The sequence below is a fragment of the Hypanus sabinus genome, chromosome 22 (genome assembly GCF_030144855.1).
Source record: "Hypanus sabinus isolate sHypSab1 chromosome 22, sHypSab1.hap1, whole genome shotgun sequence".
NCBI lineage: Eukaryota > Metazoa > Chordata > Chondrichthyes > Myliobatiformes > Dasyatidae > Hypanus > Hypanus sabinus.
In genome coordinates this window covers 30,090,477-30,114,813 of record NC_082727.1, presented here as the reverse complement: position 1 = coordinate 30,114,813, position 24,337 = coordinate 30,090,477, and the positions used below count along the sequence as shown (strand labels likewise).

The 24,337-nt window shown below is 41.8% G+C and overlaps 1 protein-coding gene across 2 annotated transcripts in view; it reads left to right on the top strand.

Annotated features, from left to right (window-relative positions):
* Positions 1-24,337, top strand: part of LOC132379484 (protein bicaudal C homolog 1-like) — a 341,806-nt gene that overhangs the window by 306,330 nt on the left and 11,139 nt on the right. For both annotated transcript variants that reach the window (XM_059947423.1, XM_059947424.1), the window contains exons 13-19: positions 864-1,020; positions 2,808-2,970; positions 5,156-5,195; positions 6,991-7,145; positions 12,195-12,339; positions 16,575-16,735; positions 19,587-19,686. In XM_059947423.1, the coding sequence (XP_059803406.1) occupies positions 864-1,020; positions 2,808-2,970; positions 5,156-5,195; positions 6,991-7,145; positions 12,195-12,339; positions 16,575-16,735; positions 19,587-19,686 (921 nt within the window). The remainder of the gene's footprint in view (positions 1-863; positions 1,021-2,807; positions 2,971-5,155; positions 5,196-6,990; positions 7,146-12,194; positions 12,340-16,574; positions 16,736-19,586; positions 19,687-24,337) is intronic.

The window sequence follows — 24,337 nt, the reverse complement described above, 5'->3', positions numbered from 1 at the left end:
AAAAACTTAATATGCAGAATGATGGGTGGGATGGTTCTGGTCTCAGCCTAGGCCTCTCACTTGCTTCTTGCAGGATGGCTGCTGTTACTGCTCTCCCGCCACTTGACAGCCCCCAGCGTTATCGCTGCAACCATTCTTGTAGTAAAAGGGGGCTGGGCACTGCGCCCAGCCAGTGGGCACTCTGACTGCCTTCTGCTGATCAGTGATATTTCAAGGCAGTTGAAATATATTCAGACAATCACAAACGTTAATAAAAGCACTTTCAAAGGAAGCGCCTGCTGATGTTGTGCACAGTTCCCCTCAACATCTTTAGTTCTGAAATTGTCACTACACGTGTTTGTGAGTTCTGAAGCATGGCTCATTATTGGTTTGGCTTTCATAGATGATAGAACACTACACTGTAGTCCAGCGCCTTTAGCCCACAAAATGTTGTGCTGACCTTTTAATCTACTCTAAAATCAATTTAACCCTTCCCTTCTATGTAGCCTTCCATTTTCCTATTGTCTATGTGCCTGTCTAAGAGTTTCTTAAATTCCCCTAATGTATCTGCCTCCACCGCCACCCCTGACAGGGTGTTCTACACACCAACCACTCTCTGTGTAAAGAACTTACCTCTGACATCGTCCCTATACTTCCGTTCAATCACCTTGAAATTCATTCACCGCCGGTGTTAGCCATAAATGATCCTTTCCAGTGAACCTCAGCCTGTTAGGGAGACAAAGCCTATGGTCACAAGAGAGTTGAACTTCAGGTCAAGATCAAACCAGTCGTGATCTCAGTGAGGGAGGAGCAGTTTCACGGGGCCTACTCCGTGTTATCTTACCTGCCACTTTGAGCCCTGGTGTTTAACTCTGCTTTGACAGGTTCCAATGATGCCTTTGTGGAAGTGGGCATGCCCAGAAGCCCCTCGCACTCTGCCAACAGCAATGAACTGAAGCAGATGCTCAACAGTTCCTCCACATCTGTGGCAAAACGACAGGCTCTGGAGCTGCTGCAGGGCACCAAGAACGGCCATCGACAGTGAGTGACTCAAATGGTTCTCAGATCAGCGCTGTGGCCGCCACAGCAGGGGATCTACATAAACAGATTACTTACAATAGATTATTTGCAAACAAAAACCTTTGGTAGCATTGCAGGGCAGATTCACCACAATTCTTACAGGGCTGTCAATTGATGTAGGGTGAAGGAGAGTTGTAATGGAGGCATCCAGTCATTAATCATGTTTATGGTATATTGTTTTATTTTTAATACAGCAGTGACGGATTGTTCCAGCTCAGTAAGCCTGTGCCGCCCTAATGCACACGTATGAGCAATTAACCTAGTAACCCATACGTCTTTGGACTGTGGGAGGAAACCAGAGCACCCGGAGGAAACCCATGTTGTCACAGGGAGAAAGTATAAACTCCTTACAGGCAGCAGCAGGAATCGAACCTGGGTTGCCGGCACTGTAACAGTGTTACGCTCACCACTATGCTGCTGTGCCACCCCGAAAAATATAAAGTGTTCATTAGGGGAGATTTGCTATACCACATTGCAGCATGCTTTTGGAAAGGTATTCCCAGTCAGTTGTTCCCCTCCAGTCGAACACACTGGGCTAAATTGGGGTTTAATTGTGCTTACTTCCACTGAAATCTAAAGGGCAAAATAATCATCAGTTTTTAGAAATGGTACAAGGGTTTGAATTTGTACTTTCAAAACAGAACATCAGATGGCGATATTATTTAAAATCTATAATATTTAATAATGGGATCTGAAGTAAAGTGAAGAAATGATTTACAATTGACCTCATCTACCTGAGAGCTTGCGTGCAAACCATTGATAACTCAGCCCTCCCGCTAAAGCTAGTTAGACATTAAATGGCACTGGGATTCTCCTGAGAAGTAAGACTGTGAGTCTTGTCTCGGGAGGGCAATCCCCTCATAACTGCTGGACAAGGACGAGGCACAACCTGTAATTCCTAGCATATTTACTTGAAGGGTGAATGATCTGTGAAAGAGAAATCTATACTAGTGCTTTTTTTTTGCTGGAATGTTAATTCCTTCCTGAGGGGAACGAACCCTCGTATCTAATAAAATCAATAAAGAACTCAGACGGGTCTTTTTCACACAGAATGGTTAGAAGATGGGACTTGCTACCACAGTGAGTAGTTGAAGCAATAAGATGGATATACTGAAAAGTGAATCTGGGTAAAAGGAAAGGAGGAGATCTTCAGTTACACATGCAAAATGCTGGAGGAACACAACAAATCAGTCGGCATCCATCGAGGGGAATGAACAGTTGACATTTTGGGCCGAGACCCTTTGACAGGATTAGAAAGGAAGGGGGCAGAAGCCAGAATAAGTTGTTGACGTGCGGGAGAGGACAGGCTAGCAGGTAGTAGGTGATACTGAGTGAGGGGGAAGGTAGGTGGGTGGGTGGGGGAAGGGGATGATGATGTGAGGCGATAGGTGGAAGAGGCAAAGGGCTGAGAAAGAAGGAATCTGATAGGAAAGGACAGTGGAGTAAAGGGAAGGAGGAGAGGAATCGGAGGTGGTGGGTAGTGCATGAAGATGGGAAGGGAAGATAAGGGGTGAGAGGGCCACCAGAATGGATGAAACAAAAGCGAGGAGGGGGGATAAGAGGAGAGTGGTTTAGAGAAATTGATGAATAGTTGATAATAGGCTAACCAATTTTCCTTGTTAATACTCCAGTGGTCCATTTCTGTACTATAGACTCCTGGTTATTTCTGTGTAGTGTATGTCCTGGTGAGGTGATGGTAGTGGTAGAAAATCAACTGACCAAACGTGACTGTTGGTTTTATCCTACAGCACCTCGGACAGGCTGCTTTCCGATTCTGATTCCGGTAGCACCGAGGGCACTACTACGGATAAACGGGCCCCCGGCAGTGAGCGGGCAGCAGAACGGGCTGCTGCCCAGCAGAACTCAGAGCGAATGCGACTGGCTCCACAGTCAGCCTATGCAAATATCCAGGTACGATGACACAGCTGGCATGAGGCATTAACTCAGTTTCACAAAGCTGCACTCCTGAGCAAGCAATTTATTTATTGATAAAGACAATAGTACAATTAGCCAGCACTTTTCATTGGATTGGTGTCGTGACTTATGCAATCTCATCTCTGTGGGTGATCATCAGGTCCTGTCTCTTGCCAGCATCATCAACAGGCTACTTTTCAATCTGAATCCAGCAAAACAACTGAAACCCTGGATTAGAATGGATGAAATGGCTCAGGACAGATCCAGACCCGTCCAGTCCCACATAGCGAATTACAACTCAGATCACAGCCTATCCAGTCCCACAGAGCCAATTACAACTCAGATCCAGACCCAGCCAATCCCATACAGCTGATTACAACTCAATCTGGGCCTGTCCATTCCCACACAGCTGATTACAACTCGATCTGGCCCTGTCCTTTCCCTCAGAGCCAATTACAACTCAGATCACAGCCTGTCCAGTCCCACACAGCTGATTACAACTCAGATCCAGACCTGTCCAGTCCCACAGAGCCAATTACAACTCAGATCCAGACCTGTCCAGTCCCACAGAGCCAATTACAACTCAGATCCAGACCTGTCCAGTCCCACAGAGCCAATTACAACTCAGATCCAGACCTGTCCAGTCCCACAGAGCCAATTACAACTCAGATCCAGACCTGTCCAGTCCCACACAGCCGATTACAACTCGATCTGGCCCTGTCCATTCCCACAGAGCCAATTACAACTCAGATCCAGACCCGTCCAGTCCCACAGAGACAATTACAACTCAGATCCAGACCTGTCCATTCCCACAGAGCCAATTACAACTCAGATCCAGACCTGTCCATTCCCACAGAGCCAATTACAACTCAGATCCAGACCTGTCCAGTCCCACAGAGCCAATTACAACTCAGATCCAGACCTGTCCAGTCCCACAGAGCCAATTACAACTCAGATCCAGACCTGTCCATTCCCACAGAGCCAATTACAACTCAGATCCAGACCTGTCCATTCCCACAGAGCCAATTACAACTCAGATCCAGACCTGTCCATTCCCACAGAGCCAATTACAACTCAGATCCAGACCTGTCCAGTCCTACAGAGCCAATTACAACTCAGATCCAGACCTGTCCAGTCCCACAGAGCTGAGTAGAACTCAGCCAGTAAAACCATCACTGCTAGAGGTTTTATTTGTGCTAAGGGAAGGGATAAGGCCAGTCAATTCCTCCAGGGTCAGTGGCAGGTCCAGACTCTTTTGTCAACCACTTCCATGATAGAGGACAGAAAAATTCTGGGAGGCTGTGTTGTCTGTGGACTTACTGTCACACAATCATACATGTATCTTTTTTAAAGCGGCTTTCAAAATGTAGAAATTTTGCTCGACATTTCCTACTAAATCTGCTCCTACCATCCTGTAGTGTGGGTGACATCACTCACGTGTAATTTTCTCATTATATCTTACGATGCAAAGGAGGCATTTGGTCCATTGTGTCTTTGCTAGTGCTCAAATCAATTCCATCGATTCTGTTCCCCTACAATAATGTTTTCTCTCACACATGCCCATTAACTCCCCCATGGATTCTCCCACCAGCTTCCTATGTTAAGGGTAAGTTAAGTGAACTAAACTCACAACCGTCACATCTTTGGGAGGGGAGGGGAACCTGGAGCACCCATGGGAGAAGACATTGTGATAGGAAGAAGGTGCAAGCTCGTTACAGACAGTGCCAGAGATCAGCATAGAACAGGAGCTATGTAATAGCTACGCTGACTAGATAAAGATTACGTTCATTTGTCACACGTTCATTGAAAAATACAGTGAAATGTACCATTTTGCTTCAGTGGCTTCTGGTGCCAACAAAGCATGCCCACCAATACCTACATGGCCACACTGCTGCCTATAACTTGTCAGATTTATCATAAACCCAGTCTGGTATATTTCTAAACTTATTTTGAATGAATTGATGTTTACTGGAAAGTTTTGTCTAGCCAGAATTGAAATATTATTCTTAATAGCTTTTACATTAACATACTGTTCCCATCATTCCTAGAGTGCTGTGGAAGCTGGTAGCCATGTCTAGATTTGACTCCATTCCTCCTCCATTCAAGCACCCGAGAGAAATTGCTGTGTTGTAGCAACGTTCCAGCATGCTGTTAAGCCATTGTTTCTTCTTTTCATTTTCAGGCCTTTGACTATGAACAGAAGAAGTTGTTGGCAACCAAAGGTATGTGGTCTGACGCTAACCTCTAACATTTTGCTGTTTGTCAACAGCTCAATAAAGTGATTCCTCTTCCAAACTCTTGCCAGGGGTTGCTGCGGGCTTCTGCAAAGGCTTGTGATCCTGCCTCGAATACGATGACCATTCATGCTGCATTGTCTTTGTTATTTTACGAAAGGTTCTGTTGCAACAGCATATTTAAAGTTCTCATTTCTCTGTCAACTAGTGTGGAGCGAATTCTAATTTGCATCTTTTCATGCTGATTAGTAACAATGACCAAGAGTTTGACAGTAAATGCCCATACACATTCCTGAGTTTGTGGGTCATATGCCAAGTGTATTGGAAATAGTGGATCTTGCAGAGTGTTTGCATAAAAACCTTTAGTGGTATACGTCACTGAGAGACATATCACTTAAGAACCCTTGTTTAATGAAAGATAGCCAAATAAATAATATCTAAAAGATGCAACTTGTATTCCTTCCATGTCCCCTTCACAGAAGAATGCCGCTGAAGGGCAAAGTGAATAAAATGAAATCAGTCTGCTCCTTGATTCTCCGTTGAGGGTTCCAACAGCAGATTGGGCAGATTTTCCAGCACCCAGACAGTATAAACAATCCTGGGACATTGACATCACCCGTAAGTGGAGGAGACCAAACAAAATGAACAAACTCAATAACATGATCCCTTCATCTGCATCTGGTTAATCAGTCACAAGCTGATTTTTATTTAATCTTCTTGAACAATTCAATTTTAAAATGAGCTGGAAAAAGGAATATAATTCCTTTGCTGTTGAGAGATAATTAGCTTTGTCATTTTAATAAAATTGTGTATGATCCATATTTATAACCCACCCTGAATTGAAACGCTAGTGACGAGAGAAGTTCTTTAGGTAAGTGGTGCAGGACCACAAGTTCCATCAGGCAAGGAGCATCCTGAAGACACTACAAGAGAAGCGCTTGATGGACACAGTTGGGTGGTTGCCTAAGCAGATTGTCCAGCCCACTGGCAGAATGCCTCATCGCCAGACTTCACCAACAGGCACCCAGAGCTCCCCTCCCAATCAGATCCTTCCTGCATACCCACCGTGCACCACCGGCAGGATGACCTGGTGGTTGTTCACCTACTTGCAGACTGTGGGTTTCACAAAGAGCGTGCGGAGAAAGATGTAAGGGCTTTTACCCTGAACGGCTGCGTGACACGACTCTCTGTTCCCAAGGGTGCATATGGAGATGGACGTCAGGTGCTGCTGGCGGATGATCAACTTGGGTGAAAGACACCACGTGGTCTGCCAGCGCACCAACATGTCCGTAGAGGAATGCTGCTTGCTGACTGACACGTTCCAGGTGCAGGAGTGCGTGCTGAGGGACACACTGAAGCTTGGTGCAGCCACCGCAAGGGCTCAGTGGAGAAGGTTCATAGTATACAAGTAGGTCTGGACTGGACAAAGAGGAGCCAGGTTGGGTGATGAAGCCATCAATTATTGTCGTAGATTATTGCCCCAGGGGGCCACGTGGGTGGCAACTGTCCCATTGGTTTTAAAGAATGGAATAGAATAGAACACTACCTAACACATTGACCATGAATGTAAGAATGTGAAGGCATTGTGCAGTTTATCCTTGGAAGTAATTTTTTATTATGAATAAGGTTTATTTTGATGTTAAAAAAGTGCTGAGAAACTTTGGCCCCCAAAATGGATGAATTGCACACTTATTGCCAATGTTAGGTTGCCAAAAAACTGACCTTAGGTGAACTGGAATATCTCCTTTTCGGTGACATTGCCTTAAATTCTGTTTTTGTGAAGCTATGCTGAAGAAGCCAGTCGTAACTGAAGTACGGACTCCAACAAATACGTGGAGTGGGCTTGGGTTCTCCAAGTCAATGCCTGCAGAAACCATCAAAGAACTAAGGCGTGCCAATCACGTGTCCTACAAGCCATCTATGTCAACTACGTATGAGGTACTGAACGTGTTATCCTGCTCTGCAGTTTTGGTTTTACAGTCCAAGTGGAGTCACCAAGCTTGGAAGATAACTTTCACAGCCCAAATCAGAATAAGAATCAGATTTACTATCGTATGTTGTGAATTTTGTTGTTTAAGAAACTATGACAGTAAGCTCTTTTGTGGCATCATATACATTTATAGAGTCATAGCACAGAAACAGGCCTTTTGACCCATCCAGTCTGTGCCGAAATATTAATTTGCCTAGTCCCATTGACCTGTACCTGGACCTAGCCCACCATACCCCTCCCATCCATGTACCTATCCAAATTTCTCTTAACTATTGAAATCAAGCATGTATCCACCACTTCCACAGGCAGGTAATTCCACACTTTCACCATGCTCCGAGTGAAGAAGTTTGCCCTGATGTTCCTCTTAAACATTTCACCTTTCACCCTTAACTCATGACCATGGCCTCTAGTTCTAGCCTCAACCAACCTCAATGGAAAAAGCCTGCTTGCATTTACCCTACCTATGCCCCTCATGGTTTTGCATACCTTCATCAAATCTTCTCTAACCTATTCACCCTTTCCCTATAAATCTAGTCCTGGGAACATCCTTGTAAATTTTTTTTTGCATTCTTTCAACCTTATTGATATCTTTCTGGTAAGTACATGACCAGAACTGCACACAATTCTCCAAATTAGGCCTCACAAATGTCTTGGACAACTTCAACATAACATCCCACCTCCTGCTTCCAACACTTTGATTTATGAAGGTTAGTTTAGCTCCTTTTGCTCAGTTTTAACTAAATGTCAGGTAATAACATACCTGACAACAGTCCAAAAATAATGATATCTTTATTTTGAAAGCATGTTTTATCTATATCAGATTTCATATTTTACTTGGCTGTAAGGCTTGGCTGATTGTAGAAGTGCTGGATCCCATTGCTTCAAAGCCCATGCAGTAAGTTTCTAGCTGTGTAAACAAGGGCAAAATCCAAGAAAGAATGAATACTCCATTTCAGACAGAAACCTGGCCACCTGTTACTAATTACTCTCGGCGTACTGCTGTTAGCAGATTCCTTTTTAAGTTTCTGGTCTGGAACTATGATGGTCTTCCAGCAAATCAAACATGTTAAACTTTGAAACACGGTACACTAATAATGTTTGGCGGAAGGCTGATTCAGTTATAATTTTTCACCTCTAGTTTGAACTCTATATTGACAAGGCAGTGCCTGAGAAAACACTGAGGAGAGTTTTATTTTCTTGAAATGTGCAAAAATATCCATTATCCTCAATGTATTTGGCCAAATTTAAATTCTTCTAGACTTGAACATTAATATTAAACTTCTTGTTGGCACCAGGGTACGGATGGTTACATTCTGAACATGTTCTCAATAGGGTATGGAATTTTATACCACAATGATTAGAGTGTAATTTGCTGAAGGGATACACTGCTTCAGCATGTGTAACTTCTCACTCTTGGCACTGACTTCTTTCTCTTCTTTCTACTCATGCATTAACAAAAATATCACTTCTCTGCTGTTCTCTCAGCCCATTCCTTTCCCATGCCTTCCACACCTGTCCCCATTCCTCTTTCTGACTTGTACAATCACAAAGAAGGCACACAGCGGCTTTATTTCATTAGGAGTTTGAGAAGATCTGATATGTAACCAAAGACTTGAGCAAATTTCTACCGATCTATTTTGGAGTGTATTCCAGTTCTCCACTTAAGTACTGTATACCATTTTGGCCTCCATATTGTGTGAAGGCTGTGAAGAGAGTCCAGAGAAGGACAACTAGACTCATTCCAGGTCTGCAGGGTATGAGCAATGAAGAAAGATTGAAAGAATTAAATCTTTTTAGCCAAAGTAGACGTAGAATGAGAAGAGACGTGATAGAAGTGTTCAAAATTATTAAGGGTGCAAGGAAGGTGAATGCTAGCTGCTACTTCAAAATTAGTCCATCAACAAGAATACAGGACCATAGCTGGAGACAGATTAAAGGAAGATCTCAGACTAACATTAGAAAAATTCCTTTACACAGCGAGTTGTGGACATATGGAACAAACTACCTAGTTATGTAGTTGAGAGTAGTACCTTAGAGACTTTCAAATCTAAACTCGATAGTTATTTCACCACACTGTGTCAATAGGAATTTGGCAAGCTTCGTCGGGCTGAATGGCCTGTTCTTGTCAAAAACTTTCTCATGTTCTATTCCGACTGGTTGCATCGCTGCCTGTTGTGGAGGCTCCAGTACGTAGGATAGAAAGGCTGCAGAGGGTTGAGGGCTCACTGGTTCCATCATGGGCACAACCCTCCCCACCATCGAGGACATAGAACAGTACAGCAAAGAATGGTCTATGATGTTGTGCTGACATTTCAACCTACTCCACAGTCAATCCAACCCTTTCCTCATACACAGCTATAACCCGCCGTTTTTCTTTCATCCGTGCGCCTGTCCAAGAGTCTCTCAAATGTCCCTAATGTATCAGCCCTTACCACCAGCCCCAGTTGAGCATTCCAGGCACTTGCCATTCTCTCTGTTTAAAACAAAAACCTAAATCTGACATCTCCCCTGAAATTTCTCTGGTATTAGCCCTTGCTGTCCTTGGAAAAAGGTAATGACTATCCACTCTAACTATGCCTCTTGCAATGTTACACACCTGTATCAAGTCACCTCTCATCCACATTCAGAACATTTCCTCTTCTTATTACTTCCATCAGGGAGGAGGTACAGGAGCCTGAAGACACACACTCAATATTTTAAGAACATTTTCTTGCCCTCCACTGTCAAATTTGTGAAAGGTCTATTAACATTACCACACCATTTCCTCTTTTACACTTTCTGTTTATCTATCTATTCATTCACTTCCAGTTTGTTGTTATTGTTATTGGTGCCATAAACAAATTTCATGACATGTCATTAATAATAAATCTGATTCTGATTATTCTGTGTTGCTTTTGCCTGCTTTTTCCATATTTGTATTTCATCCTCACTGTCTTCGCAGCTCTCTTCCACATCTATCTCTTAGGTCACTCACTTTCCCCATCTTGCTTCTGTCTCTGATCTCCTTACCTGGCCCATCTCCAAACGGTCATCTTGGCCTTCAGGTTTATTTTCTGTTTTTCACTCTCTCTCTTGTCCCTCCTGCCATTTCATTTTCATTCAAACTTTTACACAGCAGCCCTACAACTACAGTTGTGATTTATCAGGTAACTAACCTTCCAGCCCAAACTCAAAGCAAAAGAAAATCTGCAAATACTAGAAATCCAAGCAACACACACAAAATGCTGGAGGAGCTCAGCAGGTCAGGCAACATCCATGGAAAAAAAGTGTAGTCAACCGTTGACAGTACTTTTTCCATAGACGCTGCCTGGCCTGTTGAGTCCCTCCAGCATTTTGTGTGTGTTGTTTTCTAGCCCAAACTCATTGATTGATGCCTTTGGTGTTGCCAAGCTGGATAATGATTGGATGTCTTCCAGCATCGTTTTCAGGAAAGGAATGAACCTCCCATCAGCAGAAGCCTCAGACAGTTTGCCAGAGTCTGTTACAAACTGCAACCATCCTTATGTGCCATTATGGTTATAACAACCTGACAGTGAGTGATCTCTGCAATTGGAGACAGGATTGCTAAGCACTGTTACCAGTGTTTTAGAATTACATTGACTTGCAATTCTAGAAACGGCCAGTCTCCCAAGTCATGTTGTGATATTATTATGCCTCATAATAACCTTCTAACCCTTCTCATTTAACTATATTATGTTATCATTTTCTTTTTTATCTGTTTTTATTCAATACATCTCCTCTATTTGGTTCAGCTACTTCACAGTGTGATACGTTCCACTTGGGAACCACTCTCTGTATCTCAGGGTTTCTTTGAAATGCATTAGAAGCACTTACTCAGTTTCTCCAGACAAGCAGAAATAAGTTCATTTCTCTCAAACACCTTCATGATTTTAAAGAGCTCAACAAGATTATTTTTCAACCTTGCCCTTCCTAAGGATAAAAACACCTGCCTATCTGGTTAGTTCTCATAATTGCGACCTCTCAGTAAGACCAGCCAATGTATGCTGTAGGTGAAATGCTGTACTACTGCTCTCCAATGAGGAATATAATACACACTGGAAGCACAAGAAACTGCAGATGCTGGAAGAACTCAGCAAACCAGGCAGCTTCCATGGAAGGGAACGGACAGTCGCTGTTTTGGATCAAAACCCTTTCTCTGGACACAACGTAGTGGCATGGGTGGTTTTGGTCTTGTTGAATCTAAAATGGCTGCATTGGCGAGGTGATAAGACCATAAGATATAGGAGCAGGATAGGCTATTTGGCCCATCGAATCTGCTCCGCCTTTTGATCATGGCTGATTATTTATTATTTCTCTCAACTCCATTCTGCTGCCTTCTCCCTGAACCTTTGGCGCCCTCACTAAACAAGAACCTGTCAACCTCTGCTGTAAATATGCCACGGATTCTCCAGCCTCTGGCTAAAGAAATTCTTCCTCATCTCTATTCTAGAGGGACATCCTTGTATTCTGAGGCTGTGCTCTCTGGTGCTAGAATTTCCCACAAATAAAAACAGCTTCTCCACGTGTGGTTTGTCTACATCTTACACTATTTGGTAGGTTTCAATGAGATCTCCCCGATTCTTCTAAATTCCAGCGTGTACAGACCCAAACTATCAAACACTCTCAAATGTTAACTCTTTCATTCCTGGGATCATTCTCGTGACCCATCTCTGTACTCTGTCCAATACCAGCACATCCTTTCTTAGATAATGAGACCAAAACTGCTCACAGTCCCCCAAATGTCTGACCAATGCCTTATAAAGCCTCAGTATTACATCCTTGCTTTTATATTCTAGTCCTTTTGATCATTTCAGATTGCTTGTACATGGAAGAGTAATCACTGTAGGGTCATCATCCAAAGGAATGAGAGTGATTTATAAAGATTATCTATTTCTGAAGCCTGATATGTATTAGATAGAATTCTGTTGTTAATTTATTGGAACTCACCCAAGGTTTTTATGCACGGATGAGTGTTTAAAAGTAATCTTTCTCCGTAGTCATCGTCATCAGTGTCACTGTCACGGTCAAACAGTCGGGAGTGCATTGGGGGTGGCAGCGAGTCTGACAACTGGAGGGACCGGAACGGCTCTCATGGTGAATTCCCAACATCTATCAACAGTTCCAAGCAAAAAAATAACACATGTAAGCATTTCAGGTATTGTGATGGGGAGCTTTCCTCTGCAGAATGTACAATAATATTGAGGGGCTATTGATAAATGTCCTTCTAGCAATTTTCTTACATTCGTAGTTTGCTCCATTTCATTATTTTACCATTGTGTTGATAATTTGCTGTTAAAAAAGTGTTGTTTAAACTAAACACGAGGAAATCTGGAGATGCTGGAAATTCACACAACAACACACACAAAAGAAAGAATCTCCTATATTAAAACATTTGATTGACTTATGGAATAAGATAAATGTTGATGATGAGACAAAAAAATCTTTATTAGCAAAGAGATCTTTAATTCAAAATAGACTTATTCCTTTCACAATGGACAGTCAACTTTTATATAATTGGATTCAAAAAGGGATTAGATATATAGGGAATTGTTTTGAAGGAGGTATATTAATGTCATTTGATCAATTAAAGAATAAATATAAAGTATCAAATAACACTTTATTTTGTTACTTTCAATTAAGGGCTTATTTAAGAGAAAAATTAGGTCAAACAATGTTATTGCCTAAACCTAATGAAATAGAAATTTTAATTCAAAAAGGAAATATTAAAAAATTTATATCTTGTATGTATAATTTGATTCAAAAACAGGCAATTAAACGAGTCCATAAGTCAAGACAAAAATGGGAAAGTGATTTGAATATTAAAATTGAAGAAACAAATTGGTCAAGACTATGTCTTGATAGTATGACAAATACAATAAATGTTCGGTTAAGATTAGTGCAGTATAATTTTCTACATCAATTATATATTACACCACAAAAAATAAATAAATTAAATCCAAATTTATCGGATCAGTGATTCCGATGTAACCAGGAAACTGGTACTTTTTTACATTTGACATGGTCTTGCTCTAAAATTCAACCTTTTTGGACAAATTTAAGACTTTTACTGGAACAAATTACAGGAACACAATTTCCTCATAATCCGATATTACTCTTACTAGGTGATATTGAAGGGATAAAACCGAAACTCAAACTAAATAAATATCAGAAAGAATTTATAAAAATTGCACTGGCAGTAGCCAAAAAAGCAATTGCAGTTACTTGGAAATCGGATACATATTTAAGTATAGACTCTTGGAAGAAAGAAATCTATGGCTGTATTCCATTAGAAAAAATTACATAATTTAAGAGATAAATATGAAACATTTCTGAAAATTTGGAGCCCTTATTTACAAAAGACAGGATTAAATATATAGATGCTCTGAAGATGAAACAATTGGTTATTTGGGGAAAGAAAGAAATATACATATTAAAGTTATTACGAACTCCATGGAGCATGTGGGGATCTTCCAACAACCAGGCACTCCTTTTTTCTTTTTTTTCTTTCTTTCTCTTTTTTTTTCTATAGGGCAGTTAGGGGGGAAGGGTTATATACATTTTTTTTCATACTTTACTTTGTAACTACTTAAAAATGCAATAAAAAAAAGTTTTCAAACAACACACACAAAATGCTGGTGGAACACAGCAGGCCAGGCAGCATCTATAGGGAGAAGCGCTGTCGACGTTTCGGACCGAGAACCTTCGTCAGGACTAACCAAAAGGAAAGATAGAACTAACGTGGATTAATTAACAATAAAGCAGGTTCTGAGCATGAACTAATCAAGATGTTAGAATTGACTCAATTTTGCGTTTGATTTTCCTGTTCACCCTCTTCCTGTTTAACTATCTTCCTCTGGTTTATCTGCCGTCAACAGGGAGGTGTCTTCACAATCAGCAGAGCACAGGGACTAGAGTGGAGGAATGGGCCACTGTAGTTCTTGACTGCTTCACCATTCAACACCGTCAAGGCTGAGTTCTATCTGCCTTCACAAACCCCTGTTAATATTGCTGAATAGTTACCTATCGATCTTGATGGTGATCAAATTTTAGCCAATATCCACAGCCTTTTGGGGGAGGAGAGTTTCAGATTTCCATGTCCTTTTGCACAAACAATATAGCATAGTAGCATTATAATCTAAATAATCAAACAGTTCTAAAGAATGATTCAGCATGATGAGTATTGGAACCTAAGCCTTCAAGCAGACTTTTAAAGAAAAATCCTAGCAGCTTTCCTGGTATAAAACATTAGCTTCAAAGTTTATATCTAAAATTCATAAAATTCTAATTTTCTAATCTCAGCCAAACTGAGCCAGAGAGTTTCTACAAAATAATTTTGGAAAATTGAAGAGATGTATTTTAGAAAATCTTCATTTATTTCTGTCGATGTCAATTTACTTCATAACAAGTACTTAGAATCTCAGCTGTATACCTAAAACTTTAATGTATCTGGAATGCCCTGGTGCAGATCCTGGTGGTGTTGAGAAAGAAGATAAGCAGTTTTGCAGTCAGACACATTTTGATCTGAAACAGAGTAAATTATTCCTTATGTGCCCATTATTGAATGCCTCCCATTTCTCAGCAGTACCTGGTCCGGAGTTTTCTCCGGTCCTTCATCTCTTGACGTTTGTATTTTTAACAAAAAGTACTCAGTCTGTTTTCAGCGGGAATTTCTTGCTGTGGTCTATACTTTCATCAGATTGAGCTACTTGTACAGCTCACCAGGTCCCAAACTTTCTGTAAAAGCTTTGTTGGTGTAATATAGTGAATGTCCATCCCCTTCTGATATTGCCAGTGATTGAATCCATGTCACAACAATTGTGTTTTTAGAAGACTGAATGCAATTATTTAGCATTCATGCAGAGGTGAAAATAGCTGTTCTGCCCTGCTGTTTCTGTTGTGTTAATTTTCTCTGCTGATGGCTTGGTGTGCAATAACTCATGGAAATAGTAAGGAATTTCCATTAGCATCATTCTGAAAATGCATACCACCATTACTTGCATTGTGAGTATGCATGAAGTATAGCCTGGCCTGGAATTATAAATGGTTCAGTTCCGGAAATAATCTGTTAAGATTAAGAACCATTCACTGGCTTCATGTGAATAGTTGTGGTCTGACTAAAAATGGATCTCTGGGCAGTGGTGTTGAGGTGTTACAGTAATAGCAAGCAATTGGCCATATCATTTGTTTCCAAGCTAGCTTACTAAGAAAGCCACTAATTCACCCTTGTCTTATTATAATTTAAGGGAAATATTTTTCCTGTGGATCACGATAATCTATTTATGCTCAAATCATTTTTGAGAGATGCTAAAAAATGAATAAAATCTTCTCGGGTGTCCAGCCGGGTACAGGTATTGGTTATAACCGACATTTTGATGACAAACTCTGCCATCTTTTTCAGGGATGATGCCTCGCAATGTCTAATCTGGTGGTATTTATACCCCCCTAGTCAGTCCCTCCTGATTGGTTAGTCCTCATCCAATCAGGTTACTGCTCTCAGGGAACCTGTACCTGGCTGGAAGCCCAAGAAGAGTTTATTCGTCATATATGCTGTGAAAGCACTAAATCCTTTTTCATGCTAAAAAATGCTTGAAAATTTAAGTTTGATTGAAGCACAGAAAGTATTGATCCAATAAATGTACAAGATATGTAAAAGAGTGCCCATTAGCCAGTGAGATGCAACTTATTGGTTAATGTCCATCCATTAGTGAGCCAATTAGGGTATTTCATCTGTCCAGTTTCTGTTTGTAGACCCATGTTCATAGTGTTTACCATTGTTAGCCAACAACTCTATGATCATTGTATCAGGGGTCTTCAGGGTATTACTCATTGATTTATTATCCAACACATCAAAACTGGGTTCTTATTCACCATGGCCACACATTGTCTGTGCAATTTCTTCTCTATTTTCTTTTCTGGTGGCACACACACAAGAACAGACATTGTGCTACTGGCAGATCCTCAGTTCAGTGAAAGGCAGGAAAGTTGTTGGTCTCCCAGCACAATGAGATGTCCGTTGAGGAATGCTGCTGACTGGGACATTCCAGACTTCAGGAGTATGTGCTGAGGGACAAAGAGATGCTTGGTGCAGCTAAGGCAAAGGCTCGATGGGGGAGAACCATAGTATAGGGTTCTCCTGCTACTGAACAAAGAAGGGCTGTGTTAGGTGAGGGAACCCTTAATTATTGTAGAAATGTACCACCCCCAGGGGTCATATGAACAGCAAGAGTTTTAAGGAATGTAAGAGAACACTACTTAACACTCTGACTATTAATGTAAGAATGAAAAGGTGTTGCATGGTTTATTCTTGTATGTTTTTTATTATGAATAAAGTTTCTTTTGATATATAAAAGTATATTTGGCTGCATTTGTCTCCTCAGCTGAGCACTACTTGACCAGCACTAATTACATGGACTGCATTTCCTCGCTGATGGGCAGAAATGGCTGCAGCCTCAATAACTCTTTCAAAGGGTCTGAGTTACCCGAACTCTTCAGCAAGCTCGGCTTAGGCAAATACACAGATATCTTCCAGCAACAAGAGGTCAGACAACCACTCCTCTTCTGATATCAATGAAATATATGTGCCTAATTGTTTTTGTTGTTGCTAGGGAAGGAAAGGAAATTTATTTGGGATGGTAGCAGTATGGGATTGGTGGGGTGGTGGTAAAGAACCTGCATGTTATATCAGAACTGGGACTTCATTTAATTTTGGTCTTCAGTGTTTGCACCTTCACAGTACGGGGCAAATCTCAAGAAGCAAAACATTGCTGGAAATCTGAAAGGTACACAGAAAATGTTGGAAATTCTCAGCAGATCAAGCAGCATTTGTGGAGAGAGAAAATGAGTTAATATGTCAGGTCAATGATTTTCCATAAGAATTTGGAAAAGTTAGGAACTAAGTGTATTTGAAGTTGCAAAGGGGTAGGGAGACCAACGCAAATATCTTCAATAGAGTGCAGAATGAATGACACAGTGATAAAAGAAAAATAGAGGCCTATTTCAGAGGGAAGGAACAAGATAAAGAGATTAGCTTTATTTGTTTCATTCAAGTAGAAACATGCTGTGAAATGCATCATTTTGTTTCAAATCAAATCAGTGAGGATTGTGCTGGGCAACCCTCAAGCACAGCACACCCAAAACTCACTAACCCTAACTGTACGTCTTTTGGAATGTGGGAGGAAACTGGAGCACCCAGAGGAAACCCACATGGTCACGGGGTGAACATACAAACTCCTTTCAGAGTGCGTTAATAGCGTAGAGCTAACCGCCATGCTGCTACAGGTTAAGAGGTCAATGCAATATCATTGGCGGAAGGACGTGTGCTGTAATGTGCTGACCTGTTCTACGTTCTAAATAGTAGTAGTGCCAACAGAGGGATGTTAGTGAAGGCTTGATAATCACATCTAATCTTTCTGGGGAAGGTATAAATGGGATAACTGAGAGCAGATGATGAGGCAGGAAGAAGACAAATCTGTCAGTTGCAAAGTTGCAGTTGAAGCCTGAAAGAAAAACAGAAAATGCTAAAAAGTTGTGGCTTATTCATGCAGAGAAACATGCTGCTATTTCTAGATTGTTTTGAAGGAGCTGAGCAAAAGTTGGCAGTTTAGCTCCAATGGCATTGCACTTTGGGTGGATTTCTACAGTGGAGCCACATGACAAAAATGTAATAATAAATTCAAAGTAAATTTATTACCAAAGTACATATATGTCACCATATACCACCTTGAGATTAATTTTCTTGCAAGCATTTACAGGAAAATAAATAAATGCAGCAGATTTTTGGAAAAACTATAAATAACAAAGACTGACAAACAACCAGAGTGCAAAAGAAGACATATGTAAATAAAAAAAAACTTATTGGAATTCTTTGACGATATAACAAGTGCAATGAATAGAGGGGAACAGATGGACGTTATTTACTTGGATTTCCAGAAGGCATTCGATAAGGTGCCACATAAAAGGCTTATCTATAGGATAAGGATGCATAGAGTTAGGGGTGACGTATTAGCATGGATAGAGGATTGGTTAGCTAATAGAAAGCAGGGAGTTGGGATACATTGGTATTACTCTGGTTGGCAATCAGTGCTGAGGGGTGTGCCGCAGGGGTCGGTGCCGCAAGTGAGAACGGAGTGTAGTGTATCTAAGTTTGCCAATGATTGAGTGGAAAAGCAAATTGTGCAGAAGATTTGGAGAGTCTGCAGAGAGATGTAGATAGGTTAAATGAGTGGGCCAGGGTCTAGCAGATGGAGTATAATGTTGGTTAATGTGAGGTCATCCACTTTGGAAGGAAAAATGAAAGAGCAGAATATTATTTAAATGGTAAAAAATTGCAGCATGCTGCTGTGCAGATGGACTTGGGAGTGCTGGTGCGTGAATCGCAAAAGGTTGGTTTGCAGGTGCAGCAATCTATCAAGAAGGCAAATGGAACGTTGGCCTCCATTGCTAGAGGGATTGAATTTAAGAGCAGGGAGGTTATGCTGCAACTGTACAGGGTACTGGTGAGGCTGTCTGGAGTACTGTGTGCAGTTCTTGTCTCCTTACTTGAGGGGGGATATACTGGCTTTGGAGGTGGTGCAGAGGAGGTTCACCAGGTTGATTCCAGAGATGAGGCGGTTAGACTGTGAGGAGAGATTGAGTTGCCCAAGACTGTACTCGCTGGAGTTCAGAAGGATAAGTAGAAATCTCTCTAGGTGCTGCCTGATCTTGTGGGTGGCTGGGTGGGTGTGTGTTTGTAAAACTGGATTTGACTCAAAGTTGGAAAGAGGCAAAGTACATATCCAGCAAAGCACCACCTTGCCTCTCACTAGTCCACTTTGCCTCTCACTACATCCACTTCAACGTGACACCTATATGCAAAAGCCATCAACAAATACATATTTAGTACTTAGAGATATAGCACAGGCCCAATGAAGCCTTGCCTTCCAATTACACCCATCTCACCATTAACCTACTAACCTGTAGGCCTTTGGAATGTGGGAGGAAACCAGGACACCCAGTGGAAACCCACGTGGAAAAAGGGAGAATGTATAAACTCCTTACAGTCAGCACAGGAATTAAACCCAGGTTGCTGGTGTTGTAATAGTCTTACACTAACCTCTACATTACCATTTCACCCCACGTTCTGTGATTCTGTTTGTTCCTGAAATGCTTCTGATCATTACTTACAGAGAATTGACTATTTCTTAACTATATGAATGAAATTTTCACTCATTATCTCCACCTTTGCAATGTAATGACACATCATGTTGGTAGCATTTTGATACTAATCAAACAAAAGTGCCAATATTCAGTTTACAAAAGCTGGTAACACAGGATGAAATGGTTTTGTGATTACTCTGTTTGCTGTATCCAGTGAAATGATTTTCATCTTTGTCCTTCTTGTAACTTCACAGATTGACATTCAGACTTTCCTCACGCTGACTGACCAGGACTTGAAGGAGCTCGGGATTACCACATTTGGTGCCAGAAGGAAAATGCTGCTTGCGATTTCAGGTCAGTATCCAATCTAGGTCTTCCCACTGAAGCACTGATCATGATGCACATTATGATCAGGTTGAAGACCTTCATCAGTACTGGGAAAGAGACAAAAACAGTTTGTTATGATGTACAAGAGGATGTCTCTGATAGGGTTTTGACCTAAAGTGTTACTTCTGTCTCTCTTTCCACATAACTGCCCTGCTGAGTTTTTCTAGCAATTTTTAAAGATGAAGACTGGCTGGTTGAGTTGTTCTCCAATCTTAGCGATCCATTTGCAAGTGTTTCGAGACCATACGAGGGGACATCATCAGCGCACTGTTCACTTGAGGTGCATCCTCCAAATGCTTGGCTTTAGATACTTATCAATACCACATCAAGAAACACAGGAGGTGTATCCATTTGGGTTGCCTGGAGAAATTGGCAGTAGCAGAAGACTGCATTTGCAATGGCCATAGGATTGTCCTTGATGGCACAAAACCACTGTGCAGCTCCAATGGCTTTTGGGACCACCTGGAAAAGGAAGCCATTGAAATAAAACTAGAGGAAAAGAATTTTAACAAAGACAAAGGCCTCAATCAAGGTAAGAACTGGAATTTGATTGTAAACAAGATGAGAAAGTGGAAACCTGATTGGATGAGGACTAACCAATCAGGTGGGACAGACTACTTGGGTATAAACACCACCGGACTAGACATGCCCAGACAACATTCCTGTTGAAGACAGTAGAGTTTGTCATTGAAATGTCGGTTATGATCGATATCTGGACCCAGCTGGAAGCCCAAGAAGAGTTTATTCAACTTATCAATTGATTGATTGGTTGTGTGACGAACTCTTGTGCATTATCTGGAATTTTGCCTGTATTAGCATATAAGCAGAGTTCACCATGCAACCAATCAGTGATGAGACCTTCTCTATATGTCACAACTGAGTTTCCATAAGGACGACCAATCAACTGATTAGTCAGTATATAAAAGCCAAGCATTCAGAGGACACACCACAAGTGGGTGACATACTCATGATGTCCTCCTTGCATGGAGACCAAAATGTTTGCAAATGGATTGCCAAGATTGGAGAACAGCTTAGCCCAAACATCAACCTCCCATGCTACACATTTTCCGAGTTACCTCCAATGAAGGTTAGCTGAATTTTCCACACGTACATCGAAACAGAGTGCAATGTGTCATTGGTGTCAAATCCAAGTCAGCAAGGATTTCGCTGGGCATCCTGCAAGTACCGGCACACTTCCAGTGTCAGCGTAGCATGCCCAGAAAACAGTGGCCTTAACCGGACTGTGGGAGGAAACCCGGATGGTCACGGAGAGAATGTACAAATTCCTTACAGACAGCAACAGGAATCGAACAGTGTCAACGTAGCATGCCCAGGAAACTGTAGCCTTAACCGTATTGTGGGAGGAAGTGGGAGCGCCTGGAGGAAACCCGCATGGTCACGGAGAGAATGTACGAATTCCTTGCAGACAGCAGCAGGAATCGAACAGCTGGTGCTGTGATCGCGTTCTGGAAACCATTATGCTTCCATGCTGGTAAATATTTTCTGTTTCAATTTAGATTTCCAGCATTCAGAGTGTTTTATTTGATATTCAGCAGTAATTGTGATGGTGTCTATGAAACTGGCGAAAGAATGCACGTAGAAGAAACTTGTTTATCATTCCCATTACCGTTGCTAGGACTGGAGGGCTTGAATTATGAGGAGGCATTGGGTAGGCTTGGATTGTTTTTCTCAGAGTAAATGTGGCTGAGGGGTGACCCTATAAAGGTTTATTAAACCATGAGGGACATAGATCTTGTGGATTGTCACCACCTTTTTTCCAGGGTGGGGAATCTAAAACTAGAGTACATATATTAAATGCCAGAGGTGAAACCTTGAAAGGGGATGTGAGGAGCAAGTGTTTCACATGGGATGGTGGATATATGGAGCAGTCTACCAGCAGGTAGATGTAGGAACAATTACTATATTTAAAAGAAACTTGGAAAGGAGGTATATGGGTGGTGTGGGGAGGGGTAAGGGGAAGGGCTATGGCATAAGATCAAAATAAGCTGCAGAAAGTTGTGGACTTGGCCAGCTCCATCACTGACACTTGCCTCCCCGGCATCCAAGACATCTTGAAATGAGCAGTGCCTGAAAAAGATTAAGGACCCCCATCATTCAGGACATGCCTTCCTCTCGTAGCTACCATCAGCGAGGATGTACGGGAGCCTGAAGACACACACTTGTCAATTCAGGAACAGCTTCTTCCCATTTGCTATCGGATTTCTGAACGGACATTGGACCCATGAACGCCATCTCACTATTTTTATTCTCTCTTTTTTGCACTACTTATATAATGTAACTTTTAAATATATATACTTACTGTAATTGACAGTTTATTATTATATATTGAAATGTACTGCTGCCACATAACAACAAATTTTATAACCTATGCTGGTAATATGAAACCTGATTCTGTGATAAAAGCAAATGGGACCAGCTCAGGGATGCAGCATAGCTGAAGGGTCCTGTGCAGCCTCGATGAAGGGTCTCGGCTCGAAACGTCGACTGTTCACTCTTTTCCCTGGATGCTGCCTGGCCTGCTGAGTCTCTCCGGCATTTTGTGTGTGTGTGTGTGTGTGTTGCTTTGGATTTCCAGCATCTACAGATTTTCTTGTGTTTGTGGCGTGGATGAGGTGTACTGGGGGGCCCGTTTCCGTGCAATCTAACTCCGTGACTCTAACTCTACATGATTCTCAATTCCGGGAGCGACAGGGTAGCGTAACGGTTAGCACTATGTTACTACTGTTGGAGCTCAGAGTTCAATTCCGGCACCATTTGTACGTCCTCCACGTGGAATGTGCGAGTTTTCCTCAGGTGCTCTGGTTTCCTCCCACAGTCCAAACAAACTAGCCAGTGATTTGGTTATGTTAGTTCGGGCTGTGGTGTTACTGGGGCGGCATGGTTCGAAGAACCTACTCCATACTGTATTGTTAAATACCCAAATATGCGGTAATTGCCATTCTTAAATATCACAGGATTGCCTTCATTAAATGGAGTCTCACTTAATTTTGAAGGCTTTTGTGTGAGGTCGGTCACAGAGCTTCACTAATGACAACAGTACTTAACTGAATGACACACATTGCTGTCATTGGTAAATTACTAATCACCTACAGTGGAAAAACAACAGAGATTATGTGATAGCTTTATGGAGTCTGCTGGGGAGACCTTGGCATTCAATTCTCCTCTCACACCGATGTATCAGTGCCTGCTGTGCTATTGCAGTGAGGTCCAGTGAAAAGTTTGAACTACACCATAAATCAAGAGGTTCTGCAGAAGCTGGAAATCCAGAGCAACAGACACAAAATGCTGGAAGAATGACCTACTGATTTCCTCAGCATTCTGCTTCTGTTGAAATCCAACACCTCATCTTGAATCTGGGCGCGTTACAGCTTTCTGAACTTAACTGAGTTCTCCAACTTTGGGTAAATCACTCTGCCTATACTGGAACTGTCATTTCTTTCTATCACCTTGGCACAGTTTCTCTCTCTCCGGCAGTATCCTGCTTGTGCATGGCCCACAGCCCTGCTTTTAAACTGTGAAGGTCATATGTTAAGGGTGAAAGGTGAAATGCTTAAGGGGAAGCTGAAGAGGATCTTTGTCACTCAGAGGGTGGTGGAAGCATGAAATGAGTTGCCTGCGGAAGTGGTGGATACAGGTTCGATTTCAACATTTAAGAGAAGTTTGGATAGATACATGGATGGGAGGGGTATGGAGGGCTATGGTCCGGGTGCAGGTGGATGGGACTAACCAGAATAATAATTTGGCATGGACTAAATGGGCCAAAAGGTCTGATTCTGTGCTGTACTGTTCTATGACTCTGTAAGAAGGGGAATCAGCCTCTAAACATCCTGTTAACCCTTTTCCATTTGTCTCCGCTAGTCACAGATATTTTCTTTGTCCTGCGTCTTTGTCTTATATGGACAGTAAATATTTCCAAAGGTGTAGACTGCAGAAGAGAATTTCTCTGCCAAATGTTTATTGTTTCTGTGTTACTAGCAGAACAAGACAGAAGCCCTGGACCTACAACACTGTAATTACAGATAGCTCTTCTCTCCTGTGTCATCACTGAGCCTTTGGGTAATTATAGAATATAGAACGTTATTGCACAGGAACAGACCCTTCAGTCCACAATGTTGTACTGAACCGAATAAACTAGTAACTAAGCTAATCCCTCTGCCTCCACAATGTCCACATCCTTCCGGTTTCCTCACATTCATGTACCTATCTAAATGTCTGTTAGAAATCCCTAATGTATCTGCCTCTACCACCACCCCAGACAGTGCACTCCAGGCATCCACCATTCTGTAAGAAAAAAACAAAAAAAAACCTGCCCTTCACATCTCCTTTGAAATTACCCCACCTCACCTTAAATACATGTCCCCTGGTTTTAGACATTTCAACCCTGGAAAAAAGCTACTCTACTCTAGTCTATATTATCTATGCCTATAAACCTCTATCAAATCTTCCGTCAGCCACGCTGCTCCGGAGAAAACAGCCCAAGTTTGTCCAGCAACATTATAGCACATGCACTCGAATTCAGGCAGCATCTTGGTAAACTTCTTCTGCATCCACTGTAATGCCTCAGCACCCTTCCTGTATAACGGGGCAACCAGGTCTG